This window comes from Bufo gargarizans, chromosome 2, assembly GCF_014858855.1.
Source record: "Bufo gargarizans isolate SCDJY-AF-19 chromosome 2, ASM1485885v1, whole genome shotgun sequence".
NCBI lineage: Eukaryota > Metazoa > Chordata > Amphibia > Anura > Bufonidae > Bufo > Bufo gargarizans.
The window spans coordinates 503,733,567-503,759,552 of NC_058081.1; the positions used below are offsets into that span (position 1 = coordinate 503,733,567).

Genomic DNA, 25,986 nt, shown 5'->3' on the forward strand with positions numbered 1-25,986 from the left:
ACCTTTAGTAGTCTCTACAGCTGTAGTATACAGCATGAAAGCGGGATTTAATAACAGCAAAAGCCTCTGTTGAGACAGAAAGAGGAATTTAGTTTTCTAGCAAGGCACTTCCAAAAAATAGCCATGTAGCCACTACTGAAATGTCAAGTAAGCACCACTCTAGGAGCCCATGTAACTGCCCAAGGTACTAGGCACCATGGTCATGTATGTAATGTACTCAATATGCTCAAAATCACAGAAATAAGTACAAACTGGTTGTATTTTTATTTTTTATTAGACCAATGTGTGAATGAGGTCTAGAGGTAAAAGTTGACATTTTAAACTGAAGATACAATTTAAATGTGTTGTCCAATATCTAAAACATTTCAAGGGTGGCCAGGCATGGACTAAAAAAACCTACTTAACTTGTCAGAACCACCTGCTTCCAGTGCTGCACCTCGCTTCCCAGAAATCTGCTGTGCCATCTTCAATACACGAACATCACTCCTACAAGCCAATCAATGGCCTCAGTGGTGACGTGTAGGAACAGAGCTGGACCCTCCCAACAAGGTGAGTAGTGTTTTTTGTTTTATTTTCAGTCCATGTCCAACTACCCCCAAATTTTCTTAGACCTCAGACAACCCCTTTAATGTACACATATATATATATAAATAAATAATGATATGAAAATATATTAAGACGGTATAAAGTATACAAAAGCAGTGTAACAATGGAATGGCCTGCTCTGTATTGTCACAACTGTATAAGATACTTGATGAGATCCACGTTATACGTTATGAAGTAACAAATGATGTACAAATGATGATCTGTGTGTCACATTGTAGGGTATTACTTTATGCTATTGTTGTTTAGGTTGGGTTTTTGTTTTTCTTGTCCTTTTTCTTCTTTTTCTTGTCCTGTTTGTGCTTCTTCATGTTTTCATCCTTACTATAAATTTAAGATAGAAAATATGAAATAGTCAGCCTGATGCATACTGGAAATATCTATACACACTGATCTACAACCAGTGGCCTACATAGAGAAGTAAGAGCCCCATAACAAGGATCAACCCAGGCCCCCCACACAAGACAGAAGGGTTTCCGCCTAAACCCCTTTCCAATGACCCTTAGGCCATTTTTCCACTGCTTAATTTGCTAAAAGTTGTTGCTTTAAAGGGCAGAGTCCTGACCAAGTTTTCACCTCCAGTAGAAGAGGAGATAATCCCAACTAAGACTGGGCCCCCTCTTGCCCTGCGCCCCACAGCAGTCGCATGGTCTGCCGCTACGGTAGTTACGCCCCTGTCTACAACTACAGATATTACTCTAGATTTGTACAGTAAGTCAGCTCCCCAACAACATATTTCAGGAAAAGACATGTTGTAAATATAGCCTGAGTGTAAGGCCCCAATGAACACTACCGTATGTGTTTTATGGTCCACAGATCATGGATCCATAAAACACGGATACTGTCCGTGTGCAGGCCGCCATTTTTTTAAACTCCTGTAGAAATGTATTACATTATCATAAACCTGAATACCGTAATTTAACACTACATTTCAGAAGGACCTATGGTTTTCATCAGAAAGGGCAGCTTCGTGAGACATCTTTTCTTAGAACTCTGCATTGTGCGGTTCCTCTGCTGTTCCCCCTGGAAATGTAAGAATACACAGATGACTCTGTGATACCTATTCCATTGTTAGAAGGGTGTGTCTGTATGGAGACATTACATTGAATGGTATCACACACTAGTCAATTTATTCATACATTTCCAGGTGGATTTGCAGAGCATTGGCACAAATTAGAGTTCTGAGAAAAGATGTTCCAGAATTGATGGACATCTGACAGGTCACTGATTGGCTCGGGCAGTCACATACTGGACGATTGTAAGCAAAGCCTAGGTGGACTGCCGGAGTGCCTGCATTGAACTGGTGGGGAATAGAAGAGGTGATTAGTGTTTTTTCATGCTGATCTTTTCATGTGTGGGAAGGGCAGTAGTTTGTAATTGGAATTGCACATTGCACTTCCAAAGTATTCACAAAAAATAGTATCAGGGGTGTAGCTATAGGGGAAGCAGGGAAAGGGGCTGCTTTGGGGACCGAACACAGCAGAGGCCCACCCAGGAAGAGGTCTTAAAGATTTTATTGTCAGGGCCCCCTCAACAGCATTATACAATGACAGTATATACAGTGATACTGTAGGAAACAGGCAGAGAGGACTTCCGGGCATCATCTGAGAGCACAATCTTGACTAGCCACAGGAGTAGGGTTTGCACGGGAGTCAGAGGTTGCGTAGAAGTTGCTGGGAGGGGAGCAATAAAAAAGTCGCTGGGTGGGCCCAGTCATTTCTAGTTACTCCACTGAATAGTATAGGCCATAGACATAGAAATAAAAGACATCTTACCTACTTGGAACAGGACCAGTTGCTCCAGTAAGAGTTAATATGGTACATGTCCCTGGCTTGGACGCAGAATTGGGAAATGTCCATGTGGTCTACAGACATGTATGTCTTATCAACATTTGGGTAGTTCTAAGGATCAATTGAAAATACAGTTGTTTAGTACTTTACCAGAAATTGAAAATGACACATAAAGTGGCTTGTAAGTCATCTTTATTATGTCTGTTCAGTCTTATAAAAATATACTTTAAGGGGTTGTCCCAGGAGACACATCAATGACATAGATAGGATTAATTCTTAAAATCAGCAGGGGCCCCACCACTGTGACCCTCGCCAGTTTCAAGAATTACATAAACCTACTGATATGCCATGGATTTCAAGAATTAAAAGGCATCAGTGTTTTCTGTTCACTCAACTTGGTTACTTGGCTGGCCTCTGTATATAGTGGGCCAACCATGTGGAGATAAATTTCACATCCTACCGTGAAGTGATTATAAACAAGACTAAGGGTACAGTTACACGGTCAGGTTTAATGCAGTTTTGGAAGCCAAAATCAGGAGTGGATAATAAAAGGAGACAAAGTATAAAGGAGAGATATGACATTGTTTTTTAATTCACTGCTGGTTTTGGCTTCCAAAACTGCATAAAAATAGCACATTTAGGGACTGCTGACAAAAGCACATCGCTAATGTCAGCCAGTTTAATAGGGTTTATTCTGGTGACAGAAACCCTTTAAGGATAGGTTGCAAAAGGCTAAATGGGTTCATTTTAACAAAAACATTTTACGTGCCCTAGGGTATTCTGCGTTTATAGAGGGGACCCCCCCATCTCTCAGCAAGAGGGTGCTGTTACACTGTCACTCTGGAGGATCTGTACAATCCCACATTGTACAAACAATTTCCTGATTTGAATGGGTTACATGTAATTGCTTAATTTCCCCATTGGTGACACAATAGAAAAACTTTCCCTACAGATTACAGCTAATCGCTGGGGGTCCAAGCAGGGGGACATTATGTGATCAGCTTATGGTCAAGTGACAATTCATATAAATAAGGATTATCCAAAGGAGGCAACCCCTTTAAGATGCTCATGAAAGTTACAGTAATGATTAAGTGTACAATGGGAACAAGAGTTCATTAATTACCATACTTATTCTATACATTGTACATGTATTGTACACCCCTTTAATGTGCCCCTACAGAAGAGGTAAGCATGTATAATGTGTGTAACTAATGTGTGCTGTATAACGGTACTATGTATGCATGCAATATAGCAGCACAATGTATGTGTGCGATATAGTGGTATGATGTTTGTGTTTTATAGCATTACCATACATGTGTGCAGTGTAGCAGCATTATTTATGTGTACAGCAGAATGGTATGATGTATGTATGCAGTATAGCAGTAGGTAGTGGTACCATTTATGTATGTGTGTACAGTATTGGCAACCCACATTGTACCTCTATAATAGGGATGAATTGTAACACCTAGCTGCAGCTCTGGCTTGGAGATATAGAGATATTTTTGAAGAGTGAGTGACATGGGCCCTTTTTTCTATTGGGAGGCATCAGGGCCTAGGTATCCACTGATGTTATTCTATGACATGTCAAAAGGTTCTCACATCCTTGAATAGATGAATAACATTCAACTGTTCTACAGTTACCCTCACCCAGGGGTGCACCACCAATGAGGCCAGGTAAGGCGATCGCATCAGGCAGCCCAAGGTAGGGGCAGCAGAAGGGCCATGGGCAATGAGCGTTTTCAGTGTGGTAAAGGGGTTAGGTTAAGAAATTGCCATGGGGGGGGTGTCCAGTTTTTAGTTTTCGCCTCAGACAGCAGAAAGGCTAGGTGCACCCCTGCTCTCACCATCTATACAGATGTCATTATTAAGGCTTTAGAACTTATAGTGCTTGAAGTTCAAGCAGAACCCATTTGGCATTATACAAAGGATGTGATACGTTTTGAGCACTTATCATATGGCCATAGAGGCATATTTAAAGGGGTATTCCTATCAGGGACTTTTATGGCATATCGATGTGGTCCCCTCCTATGTCCAAAACAAGGCCTGAAGAGCAAGCTGTGCAAGCACGGCCACCTTTCATTCACATTTTTGGAACTTCTGAGTGCTAGCTCGGCTATTTTCAGATATCCCATAGTGACAAATGGAAGGGCTTGCTCCGCATTCACTGCTCTGGGACTTCTAGAAAAAGCTGGGTGCGCTCCCTTGGCTATTTTCAGAAGTCTGCACATGCACAGTGTGATGTCTATTCATTTCAAGGCTATGTTCTTGAGAAAAGGAGCGGGTCTCAAAGTGGCACCTGACATTTATGTCTCTCTGACATTTATCAATATGCCACAAATGTCCCAGATGGGACAACCCACTTAAGTGTCCATATTATGGACATACACCTGGACTGCTGGAGTTCTAATAAACTGAACTTAGATCACCATAGGGTTGTATACCAATGTAAGTTCAGTAGCCCCACAAGAGTTCTTCTGGATGTTAAAATGCGTCCAACATATGGCCATCTGATAGTTTGATATGTGATAACAACATGCTAAGTATTATAAAATCATGAGGCCTCAGAAACTCAGAGATGACTTGTAATATTCGGCTGATGGGGCTGAGCTGAAATACCATCAGCAGCCCATAGACAAGAGTGGAGCTGTTTGTAATCCGGATCAACCCCTTTATGACTTCCGCAATAAACTGTCTTACCACATCCTTCTTTGAATTCTTCCTTTCTACTTTGACATTAAACATGAGCTGATAGAATAAGTGTGAGCTGCACCAAGTTTTTGGATACTCCCACTGTAAGGAAAGGTTTTTGGCTGCTTTATGGATGTGAAGATCTTGAGGTGGATCGGGTTTTACTACAAGATAAAAAGCAAAAAGACACATGTGAGTTATGAAAAATGAGAGGGTATTCTCTTGCTGATAGTGTTAATAGGAGCACTCTCGCTGATACTCTTGATAGGGACACTCTTTTGCTGATACTGTTAATAGAGGCACTCTTCTCTAATACTGTTAATAGGGGCACTCTCTTGCTGATACTGTTAATAAAGGGCACTCTTCTCTATTACTGTTAATTGGGGCACTCTTGCTGATATTGTTAATAAGGACACTCTCTTGCTGATACTGTTAATAAAGGGCACTCTTCTCTAATACTGTTAATAGGGGCACTCTAATGATGATACTGTTAATAGGAGCACTCTCACTGATACTCTTGATAGGGACACTCTCTTGCTGATACTGTTAATAGAGGCATTCTTCTCTAATACTGTTAATAGGGGCACTCTTGCTGATATTGTTAATAGGGTCACTCTCTTGCTTAAACTGTTGATAGGGACACCCTGTGCCTTGTATCACTGGTGTGGAATTGTCTGGAATTGTTAATGGGGGTCCTCAGCCTCTTTGGCTGCCATAGCAGAGAACCCCCATACAAGAACAGTATATAAACACCTTGTTTGCTGTGTGAAATCCCTCAATCCTTTACATGCAATCTAAAGGACAATAGGAAGAGGCAAGTGGGCCCCTTTCCCTGCGGGACCCCTGTGACTCTGCATGCGTTCCCCTGATCTAGCTTGTACCATTAAAGGGGTTGTCTGAGTGGTTAATGCTGATGATCTATCCTCAAAATAGGAAATCAGTATTTAATCAGTGGGGGTCCGGCAGCCCTGCCGATGAGCTGCCAGACCCTTCCTAGGCCAGTGACATCACATTCATTGGGCACATGACCTAGGCACAGCTCAGTCCCATTTAAGTGAAAGGGGTTGAGCTACAATACCAAGCACAGTCGCTATCCAATGGACAGCTTAGTAATCTGGAACTCTTACCATGACCTGTTCAAACAGCTGATGGATCGGGATGCCCGGCATCGACCCCACCTTTTACAAACTAATGACCCATTCTCAGAAAAGGTAATTGGAATGTGATCGGTGAGGGTCGACCCCCAACACCCTCACCGATCACATTCTGATGACCTTTTCTGAGAACGGTCATTAGCTATCAGAGTAGCTCATCACCGGTATTAAACATTTGGAAAACCCATTTAATGGCGGTACTCTCCTCTTTGCAATCTTGGCATTAGTTAATTAACAAGCAAAGTCCTGTTACATCTGCAAAGTGTTAAAAAAGGGGTTTACACAAAATCATATGCTGCTACATCTGCAAATCTTCAAAAACCTTTGGTGAAATTAAGATTGCAGATGTTATTATAATAATTACTTCGATTGTGAGTGACATTAAGAGCAGTGGGAGCTGCAGGAAAATCAAGCGACGATTATGGACCTCACTAATTAAATATCGTTGCATCTTCCCAGTTATAAGGTTGTCAGAAATTCTGAAAATAGTTATAAATTATGGGATAGCTGTAAATGCAATAATCCAATATTCCAAAAAGTTCTTTAACCTCACACCTAACTATACACTTTAGGTACATTGGATCAGTAAAGTCATAAGTCAGGAGAGTGTACTTACTGATGTTCCTCAATGTGAAGGACTTCTTGTGTTGCTCATATCTGTTTTTGGCAAGGACATGCAGCTCAACGAAGATACTTGGGTCTTCTGAGTAATGACATGTCTGAGTGTCGTGGCAGTTTACTGTATAGCTGGGGATTGCATTTCCTTCTGTGATATGTTTCTCGATTCTTTCACAGGGAAGGGAACTGTTGCTATTAGACAAAAGTGATAAAATGGCAATTAAAATATTCAAAGAGCGTCTGTCATCAAAATCAAAGTCTCCAATTAAGCATACCACCATGTAAGGTAGGTGCCCTGAAACATAACCATACGTTTCTTGTGAAAGTCTGGTCCTCTAATCCTCAGAAATGCTTATTTTTATTTTAATGCAGATTAGGTTTTTGGTGTACTGTGGGTGGGGACACTCCATTTGGTGCACAATCATAGTTTTTTTACCAGCCACATTTTAGAGCTGGTGGCAATGATGAATGGGGAAGCCAAGTGCATTGAATGGAGGGGAGTGAAAACATTTTTTGCATAAAAATAAAAAGAAGCATCTCTCAATAGGACAAGATTTGCACAAAAGCGGTAAGGTTATGTTTAAGGTCATCTACCCTATATGGTGGTAAGCTTACTTTGAGACTGATTTGGGATATTACGGTCTTTTAAAGGGGTTGTGCAATAATGTCCAGACTGGAAGGACCCGCATTGGTGATCCCAGGCCTCCACTGCTTGTCTTGGGTCCCTCCATTTAAACTTCATGTTTGACACCGCTGCATCCAATCACCGGCCGCTGCTCCTCTTGCATCATGTCACATGGTCACATGACACAAGGGGAGCAAATCACAGCCGCATCCAGTGATGAGCTACAGCGGCATCAAACCAGAAGTTTACATGGAGGAGACAAGCAGCAGAGGCCAGGGAGTGAACAAGCCGGGTCTCAGCACTGGAGATCATGTACTGTAAGTATTATCACCAACATGAGTCTCACCAGTCTGGAAATTAGTGCACAACCCTTTTAAAATTTTCCTACGTTAATTAGTTATGCGTCTTTGACTGTGTAACTTGACAAAAAAAAAAGTTATGCTAAAAAACAAAACAGGCCCTTAAACCTACCCTCAGGCTGTGCATACAGTGACTATCAAGTCTTAATTTTCTATTCACACAAGATTCAATGTAGTAACATATCTTAGCAGTATGAAGGATGTATCCCTTTACATATTTTTTAGGTTTTTTTTCTTGATCTTTTGACTTTCTTGGCCTTCAACTTAAAAGGGTTATGCCATGATTGGTGTGAAAATTTTTAATCAGACATGATATAATATATGACATGAAATCTAACAAAGCTAGAACCATCCCTGTACCTCACATGGATCCAGAGTCCCCCCCCCCCCCCCATTCATTGCTCCAATTGCTTTGCTAGAGTATCTTCAGGCTGGCAGCTCAGGGGGTGTGTCCTTTCTCAGGTAGTAAGCCCTTTCTGCTGCATTTCTCCCTATTACAGCTCAAGGGTACGTCCTTTCTGGTGCAGCTCTCTCCCTGTGACTGTCACAGCTTCTAACAGTAGATATGACTAGTGGCAGTTGAAGGATGGAACTGAGCATGTGCGACCACCTCAGTAGGTGGATGTGCACATTTCTATACAGATTAAACAGTAGGGATCACCATTATAATAAAGTAACGAGAATATCTCACAACTGGAGCTTTTTTGTTACAGAAAGTAAATGATAAATGTAACTAGTTTTTCTTGCTGAATTATATTAAACAAAATTTAAAAGGAATCTGTAAACGCTGAATTAACCCCTAAACTAGAGTAAATGCTGAATAGTGTCAAGGATGCTGAGTTATATATTTTTTTATCTTCATACTTACTTATATTTTGATGTGTGCTTCTACAAACCAGCAGTAAAATGCATTTAGAAGACTCATTCACATAATGGAGAGGACTCAAAGAGGAGTCCTCTAAATGCAGTTTACTGCTGGTTTGTATGAGAACAGAGTTGGAATACAAGTAAGAAGATAAAAAATACATAACACCCCCAAACTGCTTATGCTAGTTTGGGGGTGTTATGGAGCAGATTCACGTTAATGGTGGCACAACAACTTTAACAAATGTTGCAGGAGGAAGCAAGTTAAGCTTGTAATGTGTGACCAGTGTTGCCACCTAGAAATCTCCAGAAATACTTGAGTATTAGTAGTGAGGATAGACCAACTACTGTATATTAATAATAGCCCCACTCCAAGCCCCGATGGGCATGCTACTGGCACCACAGTGCGACTTCAACAGCTAAAACTCAAATTATGACCTGCTCTATTGGCATTTATTAAAACCTTTAATATACATGTCTCTTGTTTCTACTAATGTATCCATTGCCATATATATTCATCATTAAAAAATCGTTCATTATGGAATTCAAATAATGAGACGCTTACTTGCTAAAGGCTTCAAAGAAGAACTCAGGATTCGAATAGTCCTTTGTCCCACTCCATGAGCAGGTGAAATGGCCGCTGTAGTTTTTCATCATACAACTTATTGGATTTTCTACATCTGTGTAAAGAAGTGAAAGAAAATAAACTTCCATTCTTATCTTGTCTGGTAACTGGGATTAAAAGTAATGTTGGCGTTAAATGGGCCCCCAACCCTTTTAATTCAATTTAAGTTTGATTGGTTATACATGTAGTCCCATAAAATCTACAACATTGGCGGTAGCTCCATTGAGTTCTATTGGTTGTCCTTTCGTGATCTTTCATGGATTCTTGCACATGGCATAGCTATGCGCACGGACCATAAATGGGTGGCACGTGGAACCTGTAAGATTCCATATTGAGGACTCGGAGGCACTACATTTGGCGCAGCATAATATACCCATCAGTAACCGTGTTATGAAGCTATCCTCGCCTAGAAGCGATACTTCTAAGGGAGATTATCTCGGTAATATGGCATGCAAAGAAACATGCCAAATATATTTTCTTGTGGATTCCATTAGACTACGGTAGTTACTCATTGTACTGCCATTTAAAATGAGAGGCACACAGAAGTGTAGAATGGGGCCACAGCAGATTAGGGATGCTATAGTATAGATCTGTACAACATCAGATCCACAAGATAGCCCTGTGCATGAGGCCATAATCATAGTTAGTGTATAGAAAAACCATGCAAAGGGGTTGGCATTAGATTTGCATCATAGGACCCTGTAGGCAAGAATTACCTGAGGAATCCATGCCCTAAAGACATCAGTATCCAGATACGCTGGGGTGGGGTTTAAATGATTTCTAATTAGTGTGACTATTCCCAATAAAATCACACAGCTACACTCCCTAAGCTCATGCACACTATCCTAGCCGTTTTTGCAGTCCGCAAATTGTGCATACACAAAACAGAGATGCTGGCAGTGTGCGTTCCACGTCTTGTGGAACGGGACCTCCTGCAGTCTAAAGAACAGTCCCATCCTTGTCTGTAAAACGGACAAGAATAGGGCATGTTCTATTTTTTTGTGGGTACCGCGGAACAGACATATGGATGCGAATATATGTGTGGCATATTGATAGGCTATGCCATAAATGTCCAATAGGCATGGGACCTGCTCCTATCTCAAAAAAGGGGACCTGATCAAGCTGAACATGTCTGGAATTCTCCATTCACCATTCAGTGAAGACCCATAGCGGTGAATAGAGGGGTGGGCATGCACGTGTGGTGTCCTTTCTATTCACTGCTGTGGGGCTTCTGAAAACAGTCGAGTGCATGGGCAGAAAAGAAACGTAGGAAAACATGTTCGGAGTTTGCAAAACAGCAGGGGCTGGAAAACTGGTCAGGATTGAAAGCAAGATGGATGGCAGTAAATACTGGGCAATTCTTGTGGAAAGTCTGTCTCCGTCTGTCAGAGATTTTAGACTGAGATGGACCTCCACCTTCCAGCAGAACAATGCCCCTAAACATAGACATTCTTGGAATGGCCTAGTGACCTAGTCAAATCCCAGACGTCTATCCAATCTGTGAATTCACAGTCCAACGCAACCTGTCGCAAGGCATCGAAGCAGTTTTTCCTGGAAGAATGGGCAACAATCCCAAAGTGTAGATCTGCTAGGTTAATAAGGCCACACCCCAAGAGACTTGCATTTGTAATTGTAGCAAATGGTGGCTCCACAAAGTATTGACTTTCAGGGGGTGAATATCTAACCACTTCTTTAGTCCTAATTATCATTTGACAGTAAAACAAAATCCACTTAATTCCAGGATGCAATGTAACAAAACAGGTAAAATACTAAATAAGTGAATGCTTTCACACGGCCCTGTGGGGTAGAGTTACCAGAACTGATGTAAAGAAAAACTGGCTTAATTGCCCATAGCAACTAATCAGCTTCCACCTTTCATTTTTCAGAACTTCTTTGGAAAATGAAAGGTGGAATCTGATTGGTTGCTATGGGCAACTAAACCAGTTTTCCTTTACACCAGTTTGATAAATCTCCCCTTGTATGAGTAAATGAATAGGAAACATAAATGGAAACATAAAACACTTTGTAAAATAATTTTTGTACTTACTGAGAATTCCACGGTAAAATGGCTGGTTCACATTATGCAACACAATGTGAGTATAGTCAATGATTCCAATATTTTCCAGAGTACATGTATAGTTCTTCGCATCTGGAGATTCGCTTACTTGAACAGTGAGGGTTTTGCCCCTGTGGCCTTTTTTGCTCCACTGTATCTTTTTGCTGTCAATAGCAGCATTGGTGTAAGCTGTGGTATTACACTCAATGGTCACAATTTCCCCAGTTTTTCTATTTGTATAATCAACCTCTACAATCAAAGCTGAAAAATAAAGAAATGAATGATAGCAGCCATATATTTCCTCCATTTACAGATTTTACTAACTAAATCCCCACCCAGCACCATCTATCATTGTGCTCTTATGTGGACCTTAAAGGGGTTGTCTCACTTCAGCAAAAGGTATTTATTATGTAGAGGAGGTTAGCTGGATTAATTTTTCCATCACACTATACAGTGCTTGTATCCATAGTTACGACCACCCTGCAATCCAGAAGCAGTGCCCGTGCTTGCACACTATGGAAAAAAGTGCTGGACTATGCACACTTCCTAGATCCTGGCCATCCAGACAGCAGAGGAGGCAATATGGACAATCACAATACATTAGTAAGTGCCTAGTAACTTGATCTACATGATAAATGCAATTTGCTGAAGTGAGACAACCCCTTTAAGGTTCACTCAGGCAGAAAGACAACCGTATGTTTGTGTCCGCATCCATTCCGCAAATTTTGCAGAATGGATGCGGACCCATTCATTTCAATGGGGGCAAAAAATAAAAATAATTAGAATATGTCCTATTCTTGTCCCCAATTGCGGACAAGAATAGGCATTTCTATCATAGGGCAGGCTATTCCATTCGGCAAATGAACATAGTATCCGTGTTTTGTGTATTCACAATTTTTGGACCGCAAAAACGGGTAGGGTACGGTCTTCTGAATGAACCCTAATTGGACCTTCTAATTATCCTCGCCCCCATGAGCTGCACTGGGAACAATGTCCAAGTAATAAATATAATTACATTTTTAGGTCCAAAATTCTGTGCTTATAACAATATATTATTTTTCTGCTGCAGAGCCCCCAGTCTTTCAGACAGCCATAGAGTTATTTGTGGTCATGGCTACGGCAGAGAGCTAGCGCCACGAACGTGCCGAGACCTAACAGAGAAAAACCTACCTGCCTAACTGATATGGCTGGAGAGGTGCCCTTAGCCATGCCGCGGGTAAGCCTAAAAGGGGGCATACCCTGAGGAGTATGAAAGAGAAAAGGGAAGGGTGGGTGGGCACCATAAAACGCACGCAAATGGGGAGAGGGCGCGCCTCCTTTTAAGTGCGCCTACGCCCCTCCCACAAATGCAGGCTGACATATCAGCCTTAAGCTACATGTGACAATGCTGCTATACTACAACTAGGGGGAGCTCAGGAGTATACTGAAGACAGCGGGACCCTTAGTTTTGGGATGTTCATAGTTCGACTTATATAAGTAAGTTTAAAGGGAATCTGTCACCAGCGACCTCCCTATCCAGAGACACATAACTGTGGCTGAGACCTGATTAAAACACAGTTTTTCTTTAGTTGATCTGAGGCTCCGTTCCTGAGTTATGATACTTTTTCTTAATATGCAAATTAGGCCTTTGGTACAATAAGTGCGTCAACGTTGCCCTTGTTGCACCCAAGCTGGATGGCAGCATGGATTGGTGAAGTGAGCAATGCTTATTATTATTTTTTTTAATCCATCCTCCCAGACAACCCTTATAAACTTTCTCTACTAGAGAACTTTGGTTTGGTTTCCCCCTAAAAAGGGGTTATCCTGCGACTAACGTAAAAAATGAAAATCAGACATCATATAGTATATGACAATCTCTTTCTAACAAAGCTAGAACCAGCCCTGTACCTCACATGGACCCAGAGATCTCCCCATTCATTGCTCTGCTAGATTTATATCAAGCTGAAAGCTCTAGGGGAGTGTCTTTTCTGCTGCAGTTCAGGGTGTGTGTCTCAGCTCTCCCTATCACAGCTCAGGGGGCGTGTCCATGCTCTCCCTATCACAGCTCAGGAGGCAACTGAAGGATGAAACTGGGCATGTTCGGCCATCTCAGTGAGCTGGACAAAGAAATATAAAAATAAAAAAAACAGCAGGTGGCGCTGTACAGGTATATTTTATTGAATAGCTCAGTGACTATGCTAAATTGTTAATTATACGCAATTACAAAAGTATTCAGGTCCAGGTGCTGGTTTGAAAACTGTAGAATATTTTTTTGTGTGACAACCCCTTTAAAGTCATAAAGCATCATATTATTATGCATTTTCTATAAATCTGGACCTGGCATATAATGGTAGGAAGTGGAACTTCAGTTTTTACTCAAGGGTCTCTTTTGCTCTGTGAATGCCATTGATTTAGCACATAGTAAAATGAATCAGGAATCCAGTAATCCAGACTTCTAAAAATGCTGTAGAAAGCTGTTTCTAACAACTAGCACTCACAACTCTAAGATTAATCAGAAAGAAACAATTGCAAAACAGGTTTTACTAGAGTATTGAAGTTGCATATTGTGAATTAAGTCAGTGCCGGAACTACAGCTTCGTTCAATGGCAGCAGTGCTGCAGTAACCAGATCCGTCAACTGCACACAGAGCACTGACTTCCAGCACTGATTGGTGAGGGTGCAGGGTGCTGGACCAATCAAATATTGCTGAAGATAGGCCATTAATATAAAAGTACTGTCTTCCTTGAGGCGTTAACGTATGACTGTGTGAAAAGGCAGTGTATTTATAATCTCTCAGGTACTATTAATATCCAATTAAAAAGATTTTACTGCATAATGATAATTAAAAGTGGTTGCATCAGATTAGAAACAGTACCACGCTTGTGAATGGGGCTTAACTGCAATACCAGACATAGACCATGGACACAAGTGGTGCTGTTTCTAGAAAAAAATGAAGCAGTGAACATGACAAAAATGCATCAGCATGATAAACTGGGCAGTTGGAAAATACTGCTGTCAGTGAGGAACGGGTAGGAAGAGGAACAATGCTGTTTCCAATGGGGAATGGGAGGGAAGTAGGATAACTCTGCTGACAGTGGGGAAGGAGTGTGAAGGGGACAATGCTGCTACTAGTGGGGGTGGAATGTGGAGGGCAATACTGCTGGCAGTGTCAGAGAGGTGAGAAGAGGTCAATGCTGGTGCCAGTGAGGAAAAGGTGAGAAGGGAACAATGCTGCTGCCAGTGGGGGAGAGTTAAAAAAGTGGTCAATGCTTCTTTCACTGAGGAAGGGGTTGGAAGGAAAACAATCCTGCTATCAGAGTGCTGCATAGTGGTATTTGGTGCATCTGGGAAGGTAACACAGTGGTATTTGGTGCTGCTGGGGAGATATGTTGTGCTACACTGTAATGTTTGATCCTGCTGAGGAGGTATGTTCTCCTGCACTGTGGTATTTGCAGCTGTTATGGGGTATTATGTGCACTGCATAGTGGTATATGGTTTTTGCTAGTGAGGCTTCGGCATTACCACAGATTAGTTGATGAGGCCCAAGAAGAAAATGTGTGAGAACTCCTGCTGTAGAGGACCCATCACATCCAGACATTACACAGTCAGTTCACTGACCCCAGTCTAAGGCTACTTTCACACTCACGTTTTGGCTTTCCGTTTGTGAGATCCGTTCAGGGCTCTTACAAGCGGTCCAAAAAGGATCAGTTTTGCCCTAATGCATTCTGAATGGAAAAGGATCCGGTCAGAATGCATCAGTTTGCCTCCGTTCAGTCTCCATTCCGCTCTGGAGGCCGACACCAAAACGCTGCTTGCACCGTTCTGCTGTTCGCCTGACAAAGCAAAGACAAAGCAAAGCAAAGCAAAGCACACAATGTAAGTCAATAGGGGCGGATCCATTTTCTCTGACACCATCTGGCACAATAGAAAACGGATCCGTCCCCCATTGACTTTCAATGGTGTTCAAGACGGATCCGTTTTGTCTATATAAGACAAAATACAACTGGATCCCTTCATGACGGATTCAGGCGATTGTATTATTGTAACCATGACGGATCCGCAAAAAACGCTAGTGTGAAAGTAGCCTTAACTGTGTGCAGTGTCCTGAAACACACTGCTTAATGTTGTGATTGTGTTTCATGTAAACTGTACTTGTAAATGTGTTCTCATAAAGTTGCATAGGGAGGGGGAGGTTCTAACAAGACTCCCAGGGCCTACTTCGCCCTACACTCACTGTGTGCTCATTGCAGGAAGAAGAAGGTCAGTGTGTGGTGATATCTGAGGACAAGCTGAACCTCAGCAGCCATTTTGCAGAGATATAAAAGCTCCATAGTTAGTTCCATGCACCAGCCCATAAAAGGGAAAAGATTACAGTATCTCCAGGCTACCCAGAGAGGGAATGAGGATATTGACGAAGGAAGGTAACTGTCATTTATCAGACTCCAGACTCCTTTGCATCAGGTGGAGAGATTCAAAGCTACAAGCTACCCACCGTAATGAAAGACAAAAAGGCCATTTGTCTGAGTATAGTATTCCTAGAAGAGGATACAGAAGTATAGGACTATACAGTACAACAGAGATAGTTCATTCCTACTACCTGGAGAAATAAGAGAGAGAAAGACTGATTATGCAACTTCTGGGAACTAATGTGAATCACTGTGAAAGCTGCCGTTATGTAAATGACTGTTGCATACCTTGATGATCTGTGGAACAGCTTCAGTAAAGTACTGGGATTTTATAAAAATCTCCAGTCTCCCTTATTCTATATCATCATTTCAACTACTACCACCAACATTTGCACCTAATGGTGCTGGCATCACGAACCAGGGGCCCAGCCGCAAAAGCACCTTACACCATTTACCATCAAGGGCACCTCAACCAACATCTGGCTGGTGTTCCCTGTAACCGAGAGTGCCCCGGAATATTTCGTGCTGTCTTCCTATCCACTGCACTGCCGGCCCCAAGGGACAACTAAACCGTGAGTACTACTATCCTCGGCACCTTATCACTAGTACGCTAACACAGGCATCCTCCATAGGGAGCCCCGGCATGGTGCATGTGTATTGCATCATTTCTCCCTGTGGAGGCACTGGAGGAGAAGTGAACACTTTCTGCAACATTCCTCCACCTTCTGCTTCACTACAAATTTAAGGTATATAAAGATAAAAAAAAAATCTTGGAATGTACTTACTTTTTTCCTTCAAGTGAAATGGCTTGGATGCCTGAAGAAGATCTGTGCACACAAGCAGTATGACTGCTGCTAAAAGGTGCCCCATCTGAAATAAAAATGAGACCAGGTATAAATAGTAAGTTCTAATTCATGTACAATAATCTACATTTTCTCAACTATTAGGCCATAACGTATGTCTCTCTGAGCTTTAGCTACAAAGCCAAGGTTCACCAATCATATGTAACACCCCAGGCATTGGTTAGCCTTAGCCTGGCTTGTAGCTACATGCCCTGGCAGAGACATTGTCTTGTGGGCATCCCCTGCATCTCTCCAGTTATGGCTCTCCCCCCACTGAAAGCCAAAATCAGAGGTGTTGGTGGACTCTGAAAAAACAACAGAGATGAAAGATAAAGACATAAATAAATGTGGTAATCACCATCAGCAAGAGACCTGTAGCACCTGCAAATGACCCAGGGTACATGATGCTGATGCGGGATGCTAGCAACAAATGAATCTGGCATGGCGCTCTACCTAGTCCCCATTCAGTTTAATTTAGAGATTTGTGGCATTCCCACTTTAATCAATGTGTAACATAAGGAAACATGCACTTTAAATGAAATAAAAAAATGCGTTATACAGAAAAATGAGTTTGAAAGGCGCAAAACAAAGTGTAACATGTCAATGCCATTCCCCAGTGCAATAATTCATGCTGACTTTAGATAAGACCTACATATATCATAGAGAGGATAATCGTCTCTTACGTCTTTTTCTGTGAATAGCCCGGAGCAGTTCCTCTAATTACGGAGCGTGTGAAACTCGTGGCTTTCCTTTGTAAGGTCTTGCTGCTTTGACAATTAAGTGTTCTGGTTTATATAGTAAAGTGAGTGACATCACAGTACAGTCCCTTTCCAAGAAGAAACTTTTTTTTTTTGTTTCCTCTTTCCCTGTTTCACCCGATCTATAGAGGCAGCTGGCCATAGACATGAGATATCTATGTGCAGATCATTGGCAGATCCAACATATTGTAATAGCATCTTCTGTCTTGGTTTTTGCCTCCGTTTAACATATTTCCCATTTGACATATTCCGATGAAAGGCTACGACATATCCCATATAGCATGTAGGCATACAGTGGGATAACTCGTCTCCTATGCTAAAAAAAACAACATATACTCCCAGTAGATATATATATTTTTAAATGTATACTATTACATGGGATTGTGTAGTCCACTACTCCATTCCACAATAAAAAGTATGATGGCTTCTGTTGGGTTAATGGAGCCCAAGGGATACCCTAGGGCAGGGCTGGCCAACCTGCGGCTCTCCAGCTGTTGTAAAACTACAATTCCCACCATGCCATGCTGTAGGCTGATAGTTGTAGGCTGTCTGGGTATGCTGGGAGTTGTAGTTTTGCAACAGCTGGAGAGCCGCAGGTTGGCCAGCCCTTCCCCTAGGGATACATATACGGCAAACATATGGCCATAACATGATGTGAATAGGTCCTTATGTGTATGACCACTACAGACATCAGATGGTCAGCAGAGTTCACCACATTGAGCTTGATCTGACAATGGTGCCTGTCTATGGCAGCTGATGTATCACTAGGATTATGCTCTTCACTTGTTCACACTGGAGCAAGAGTTACCCAAACTGGTATCAAAAAGAAGGGTAGAAGTTGCTGATAGTAACCAATCAGATTCCAGCTCTCATTTTCCAGAGGATGTTGTAGAAAGAAAGTTGACACCTGAATGGTTGCTGTGGACCGCCTTTCCCCTTTTCTTTACACTACTGTGACGAGTTTCCCTACTTGTTCTCAACATAACTCAATACGAATAAATATACAACCTAATTAGTTATATATTTAATTAGTGTTTTATTAGACAATTGTACATAGTATGGGTGAAAAATTACTATGTCCATCAACTTCAACCAGTGGATGGAAGAAAATGTGGCGGAGGGGCCCAGTAATGTTATACGCTCTGTACAGAACTACCTTCTTTAGATGACTTGTACTATTAGCAGGCAATGGGGAGCGGAATTGGGGGTGAGTTATAATTGAGGGGGGGGGGGGAGGCATTTTGATCTTCTTTGTTATGGGACCCACTCAATTTAATGTATGTCATGACATCTCCTAGAGCTCTGCATTGCAGGGGAGACAGCAATGTCTTCATTGTATTGACAACATTTTATCCATGACTCAGGAAGAACAGGATAAACTTAACTATAGATCCTATACAGATAGGAGAGTGCTGCAGGGCATTGACTTGTGGGAGAACACAAAAAATAGCTCCAATACAAATCTACAAGAATATACACGTAAAGTCTTTAAGTATAATATATTGTTCCAAAGGTCAGAGTAAAAGCAGCACTCTACACTGATCTGCCCAAGTGCTAGCCACAAGGATATCTACCACCTGGTCCTATTCAGAAATCCAATATATAAAGAAGGCAGCACCCCCAAATATTGAAAACAAAAGAATCCCCCCTCCCTATTTGAGAACGCTGCCTTCTCATGTATAGTTAGCACAAAGCACAGCATGAGCAGACCACTCTCCAAAAAAGAACAAGCTTGGCAGTAATTAGAGATCGTCTAGTTTCAGGGATCATGTTTAGCGGTGCTTGAATGTTTGTGAACTCTTCAGAATTTTCTATATATCTGCATGCATTTCACCTAAAAATACATAAGGCCTAAAAGTAGATAATCAGATCAAATGGGTCAAAAATATTAGACTTGGTCATTTATTTATTGAGGAACATAATGTAATATCACTTAAAATATTAAAAATTATTGTAAAATAAAATAGTGTAGAGCAGCGGTCCCCAACCACCGGGCCCTGGAAGATTTTTTGCCAGGCCGCGGCGATCAGGGCAGTCTTTAACGTGGTACTAATAAAGCGCTTCATTAGTACAGGAGGACAAGAAAGCGGTGAATAATCTGTACTCAAATCTTTCTGGTCCTCGGCTCGGCTATCGGCTGTGCAGGGCTGCGCACAGCTTGAGGTCGCTCTGTGACCTCACACTGTGTGCCGCAATACACAGCCGACAGCAGGATAAGGAGGATCTCGATGGTGACCAGGAGCAGGAGAGGTAAGTGTTTTTTTTTTTTTTTCCTGAGGGCTGACATAAGGGCTGATGGCTGACATATGGCTGATGGCTTACATAAGGGGCTTATGGCTGACATGGGGGGCTGGGGGCTGATGGTTCACATAAGGGGCTTATGGCTCACATGGGGGGCTGATGGCTCACATGATGGCTCACATAAGGGGCTGATGGCTGACAAAAGGGGCTGATGGCTGACATGGGGGGCTGATGGCTGACATAAGGGTCTAATGGCTGACATGGGGGCTGATGGCTGACATAAGGGGCTTATGGCTGACATAAGGGACTGATGGCTGACATGGGGGTTGATAGATGGCTAAAGGTCGGGGGTTGATCTGAAGCATTGGGGGTCTGATCTGAGGTCTGATTAACATTGGGGGTCTGATTGCTGGTCTGACCTGAGGTGTAATGGAAAATATTTTTTCTTATTGTTCTACTCTAAAACCTAGGTGCGTCTTATAGGGCTAAAAATACGGTACAGTGCAGCAGAGACCAGTGCAGCAGAGACCAGGTGTAGCAGAGACAAGGTGCAGCAGAGACCCTAGTCAGTTTATATAGTCGTTATATAGTGTTATATGTTTTAATATTCACCTTGTGTTTTGTTATGCGCGTGAATCAGTCAGCGCCGACTAGCACCCCCTAAGCCCCGCCTACCCCTTAAGCTGCACCCGGTCCCTGGGAAAATTGTCTTGCATGAAACTGGTCCTTGGTGCAAAAAAGGTTGGGGACCACTGGTGTAGAGAGTCAGCAGGGTTGTACACAGATTTCATAGGGCCCCCATAGCGGAACTAAATTATTAATCATTGTAACCGGGGTTATCCCATGATTAATGTATAAAATGAAAATCAGACATCATATAGTACTTGACAAACTCTTTCCAGTGCTCTCCCCATTCATTGCTCTGCTAGATTTATATCAAGCTGAAAGCTCTAGGGGAGTGTCGTTCTGCTGCAGCTAACGGGGGGGGGGGTCTGTGCTCTCCCTATCACCGCTCAGGAGGCAGTTGAAGGATGAAACTGAGCATGTGCGGCCATGTCAGTGAGCAGGACAAAATTTCACATGAATGAGACAGACGTATAAGAAAGAAAAGCATACATTTAAGCACTGAAGCACTGTGTGAAAAGTAGATGCCTGGATAGCATACCTGTAGGTGAACTCATATTAATGCTAATTTGTTCTAAATGTTTTCTTTAAAAGCAGAGCCACACGTCCAATGTGTAAATTTTAACATTCCCCGTGTAATTTATTTCTCAAAAATAGTTATTAATAATTCAGTGTTGATATTGTGAATGAATGGTTTGGTTCAGATGCTGGGCCACACACACAGAGCTGACATTCCAAGGTGCTTTTTGCAGAATTCCTGAAAAGAAAAAAAAAAGGTCAATGATAAATAAAATGTCCAAACCAAATGATAACTGATTTCCTCCTATAGATTGCAGATAACTAAAAACCCAACTACTTAACGCATGTCTTCCCCGCCTAAACCAAATAACGACAGAGGAACATATTTTGTGGAGTGAGGATCAGTCACAGCTTTATTTATCTTTTTAATTGCTTTTTTATCAAAACCACCAAACTCTTATCACCAGAAACCACTTCCAGGAGTATGAGAAGCGATATGCCCCACGGAAACCACAGTGGGCAAGTCCGCCTTCTCCTCCGGTCTTAGTAATTAATTTCCACCGACTTCCAGCTGTGACTTAAACCATGACAACTGTAACAGAAAGATACGTAAGACAAAACATCATAGAGAAAAACAATCAAAGGGCGGGAGGGTGGGAAAATGCCTGTTGAATGTGACGGTGAAAAGAGACCGAGATGTGATAAGCCCTCCTATTTATTAACTCTAGGGGGAGGGACAGGAGAGACCATCTAATCTGCACCAGGAGAAGAGGGGGGAGAGGGGGAATAATGGGGAGAAAACCAAATTTTCAAATAGGCAGGAATAACCCCCCCCTTTTTCAGGAGAAACCACAATACCGGCAGAAGACATGAGGGATTTAACACATGAGCTGCCAACAGTATCTGCAGTCAAAAACGCCCTTGCTATATGCTGTGGCGTTAACTAGCTGTGTGATTTTCCACGTTAGAGGTGTTGTACAAGATTAGGCAAAAAAAATTAAAAATTTTTTTTTTCCTGAATAGCCTTTGTTGTCCATAGGGCGTGTCTTGTATTGCTTTCTAATGGAGCTTAGCTGCAATACTGGACACAGTAATACCAAATATACCATAAGTCATGTCTAACCCCTTTAACCACTTCAGCCCCGCTAGCTAAAACCCCCTTCATGACCAGGCCACTTTTTACACTTCTGCACTACACTACTTTCACCGTTTATCGCTCGGTCATGCAACTTACCACCCAAATGAATTTTACCTCCTTTTCTTCTCACTAATAGAGCTTTCATTTGGTGGTATTTCATTGCTGCTGACATTTTTACTTTTTTTGTTATTAATCAAAATGTAACGATTTTTTTGCAAAAAAATGACATTTTTCACTTTCAGCTGTAAAATTTTCCAAAAAAAATGACATCCATATATACATTTTTCGCTAAATTTATAGTTCTACATGTCTTTGATAAAAAAAAAAAATTTGGGCAAAAAAAAATGGTTTGGGTAAAAGTATGGTACAAACTATGGTACAAAAATGTGAATTTCCGCTTTTTGAAGCAGCTCTGACTTTCTGAGCACCTGTCATGTTTCCTGAGGTTCTACAATGCCCAAACAGTAGAAAACCCCCACAAATGACCCCATTTCGGAAAGTAGGCACCCTAAGGTATTCGCTGATGGGCATAGTGAGTTCATAGAACTTTTTATTTTTTGTCACAAGTTAGCGGAAAATGATGATTTTTATTTTATTTTATTTTTTTCTTACAAAGTCTCATATTCCACTAACTTGCGACAAAAAATAAAAAACTCTAGGAACTCGCCATGCCCCTCACAGAAAACCTTGGGGTGTCTTCTTTCCAAAATGGGGTCACTTGTGGCGTAGTTATACTGCCCTGGCAATTTAGGGGCCCAAATGTGTGAGAAGTACTTTGCAATCAAAATGTGTAAAAAATGGCCTGCGAAATCCGAAAGGTGCACTTTGGAATATGTGCCCCTTTGCCCACCTTGGCTGCAAAAAAGTGTCACACATCTGGTATCGCTGTACTCAGGAGAAGTTGGGGAATGTGTTTTGGGGTGTCATTTTACATATACCCATGCTGGGTGAGAGAAATATCTTGGCAAAAGACAACTTTTCCAATTTTTTTATACAAAGTTGGCATTTGACCAAGATATTTTTCTCACCCAGCATGGGTATATGTAAAATGACACCCCAAAACACATTCCCCAACTTCTCCTGAGTACGGCGATACCAGATGTGTGACACTTTTTTGATGCCAAGGTGGGCAAAGGGGCACATATTCCAAAGTGCACCTTTCGGATTTTGCAGGCCATTTTTTACACATTTTGATTGCAAAGTACTTCTCACACATTTGGGCCCCTAAATTGCCAGGGCAGTATAACTACGCCACAAGTGACCCCATTTTGGAAAGAAGACACCCCAAGGTATTCCCTGAGGGGCATGGCGAGTTCCTAGAATTTTTTATTTTTTGTCGCAAGTTAGTGGAATATGAGACTTTGTAAGGAAAAAAGGAAAAAAAAGAAAAATCATCATTTTCCGCTAACTTGTGACAAAAAATAAAAAATTCTAGGAACTCGCCGTGCCCCTCATGGAATACCTTGGGGTGTCTTCTTTCCAAAATGGGGTCACTTGTGGCGTAGTTATACTGCCCTGGCAATTTAGGGGCCCAAATGTGTGAGAAGTACCTTGCAATCAAAATGTGTAAAAAATGGCCGGTGAAATCTGAAAGGTGCACTTTGGAATATGTGCCCCTTTGCCCACCTTGGCTGCAAAAAAGTGTCACACATCTGGTATCGCCGTACTCAGGAGAAGTTGGGGAATGTGTTTTGGGGTGTCATTTTACATATACCCATGCTGGGTGAGAGAAATATCTTGGCAAAAGACAACTTTCCCATTTTTTTATACAAAGTTGGCATTTGACCAAGATATTTCTCTCACCCAGCATGGGTATATGTAAAATGACACCTCAAAACACATTCCCCAACTTCTCCTGAGTACGGCGATACCAGATGTGTGACACTTTTTTGCAGCCTAGATGCGCAAAGGTGCCCAAATTCCTTTTAGGAGGGCATTTTTAGACATTTGGATCCTAGACTTCTTCTCACACTTTCGGGCCCCTAAAAAGCCAGGGCAGTATAAATACCCCACATGTGACCCCACTTTGGAAAGAAGACACCCCGAGGTATTCAATGAGGGGCCTGGCGAGTTCATAGAATTTTTTTTTTTTTTTTGCATAAGTTAGCGGAAATTGATTTTTTTTTTGTTTTTTTTCTCACAAAGTCTCACTTTCCGCTAACTTAGGACAAAAATTTCAATCTTTCATGGACTCAATATGCCCCTCACGGAATACCTTGGGGTGTCTTCTTTCCGAAATGGGGTCACATGTGGGGTATTTATACTGCCCTGGCTTTTTAGGGGCCCTAAAGCGTGAGAAGAAGTCTGGAATATAAATGTCTAAAAATGTTTACGCATTTGGATTCCGTGAGGGGTATGGTGAGTTCATGTGAGATTTTATTTTTTGACACAAGTTAGTGGAATATGAGACTTTGTAAGAAAAAACAAACAAAAAAATATATATTTCCGCTAACTTAGGCCAAAAAAATGTCTGAATGGAGCCTTACAGGGGGGTTGATCAATGACAGGGGGGTGATCACCCATATAGACTCCCTGATCACCCCCTGTCATTGATCACCCCCTGGTAAGGCTCCATTCAGACGTCCGTATGATTTTTACGGATCCAAGGATACATGGATCGGATCCGCAAAACACATGCGGACGTCTGAATGGAGCCTTACAGGGGGGTGATCAATGACAGGGGGTGACCAGGGAGTGTATATGGGTGATCACCCCCCTGTCATTGATCACCCCCCTGGTAAGGCTCCATTCAGACGTCCGTATGATTTTTACGGATCCATGGATACATGGATCGGATCCGCAAAACACATGCGGACGTCTGAATGGAGCCTTACAGGGGGGTGATCAATGACAGGGGGTGATCAGGGAGTGTATATGGGTGATCACCCCCCTGTAAGGCTCCATTCAGACATCTGCATGTGTTTTGGGGATCCGATCCATGTATCCATGGATCCGTAAAAATCATACGGACGTCTGAATGGAGCCTTACAGGGGGGTGATCAATGACAGGGGGTGATTAGGGAATCTATATGGGTGATCACCCGCCTGTCATTGATCACCCCCCTGTAAGGCTCCATTCAGACGTCCGCATGTGTTTTACGGATCCGATTCATGTATCCATGGATCCGTAAAAATCATACGGACGTCTGAATGGAGCCTTACAGGGGGCTGATCAATGACAGGGGGGTGATCAATGACAGGGGGTGATCAGGGAATCTATATGGGTGATCACCCGCCTGTCATTGATCACCCCCTGTAAGGCTCCGATCAGACGTCCGTATGTGTTTTGCGGATCCGATCCATGTATCTGTGGATCCGTAAAAATCATACGGACGTCTGAACGGAGCCTGACAGGGGGGGTGATCAATGACAGGGGGGTGATTAATGACAGGGGGGTGATCAGGGAGTTTATATGGGGTGATCAGGGGTTTATAAGGGGTTAATAAGTGACGGGGGGGGGGTGTAGTGTAGTGTGGTGTTTGGTGCGACTTTACTGACCTACCTGTGTCCTCTGGTGGTCGATCCTAACAAAAGGGACCACCAGAGGACCAGGTAGTAGGTATATTAGACGCTGTTATCAAAACAGCGTCTAATATACCTGTTAGGGGTTAAAACAAATCACATCTCCAGCCTGCCAGCGAGCGATCGCCGCTGGCAGGCTGGAGATCCACTCGCTTACGTTCGCGCGTTCACAGGAAATCTCGGGTATCGCGAGATGACGCGCCGATGCGTCCAGGAGGAGTAAATCAACCACCTCCCAGACGCATCGGCGCGTTAGGCGGTCGGGAGGTGGTTAAAGCGGTTATCCAGGATTTTACAAGTGATGACCTATGCTTAGGATAGATACTCACTATCTGATCGGCGGGGGTCCGACACTCCTGTCAATCATCATACTGCAGTAGCTCAGTGCCGGAACTACACAGCTCCACCCCCTGTGTAGTGGACGATGCTGGTTACTGCAACACTACTCTCAGTCACTGCCTACTATCACAGTGAGCCTTTCCTGGTGTTTCCAGCATTTCAGGCTGGAACCAGGGAGTGGAGCAGCATAGGAATGCCCACGGTGTGTTATTAATGAGAGTATGGTTTATTTTTTT

General features: G+C 42.4%; 1 protein-coding gene across 1 annotated transcript; it reads right to left on the reverse strand.

Moving 5' to 3' along the window:
* Positions 1-295: 295 nt before the first annotated feature.
* Positions 296-17,390, reverse strand: IL12B (interleukin 12B). Its single transcript, XM_044277919.1, has 8 exons — positions 17,293-17,390; positions 16,553-16,637; positions 11,374-11,643; positions 9,267-9,381; positions 6,852-7,045; positions 5,091-5,245; positions 2,379-2,504; positions 296-927 (listed from the first exon to the last, which is right to left on the reverse strand). Exons 2-7 carry the CDS (start codon positions 16,635-16,637, stop codon positions 2,379-2,381), a joined length of 945 nt encoding a protein of 314 aa, XP_044133854.1. The 5' UTR covers positions 17,293-17,390; the 3' UTR covers positions 296-927.
* Between the last annotated feature and the right edge of the window lie 8,596 nt (positions 17,391-25,986).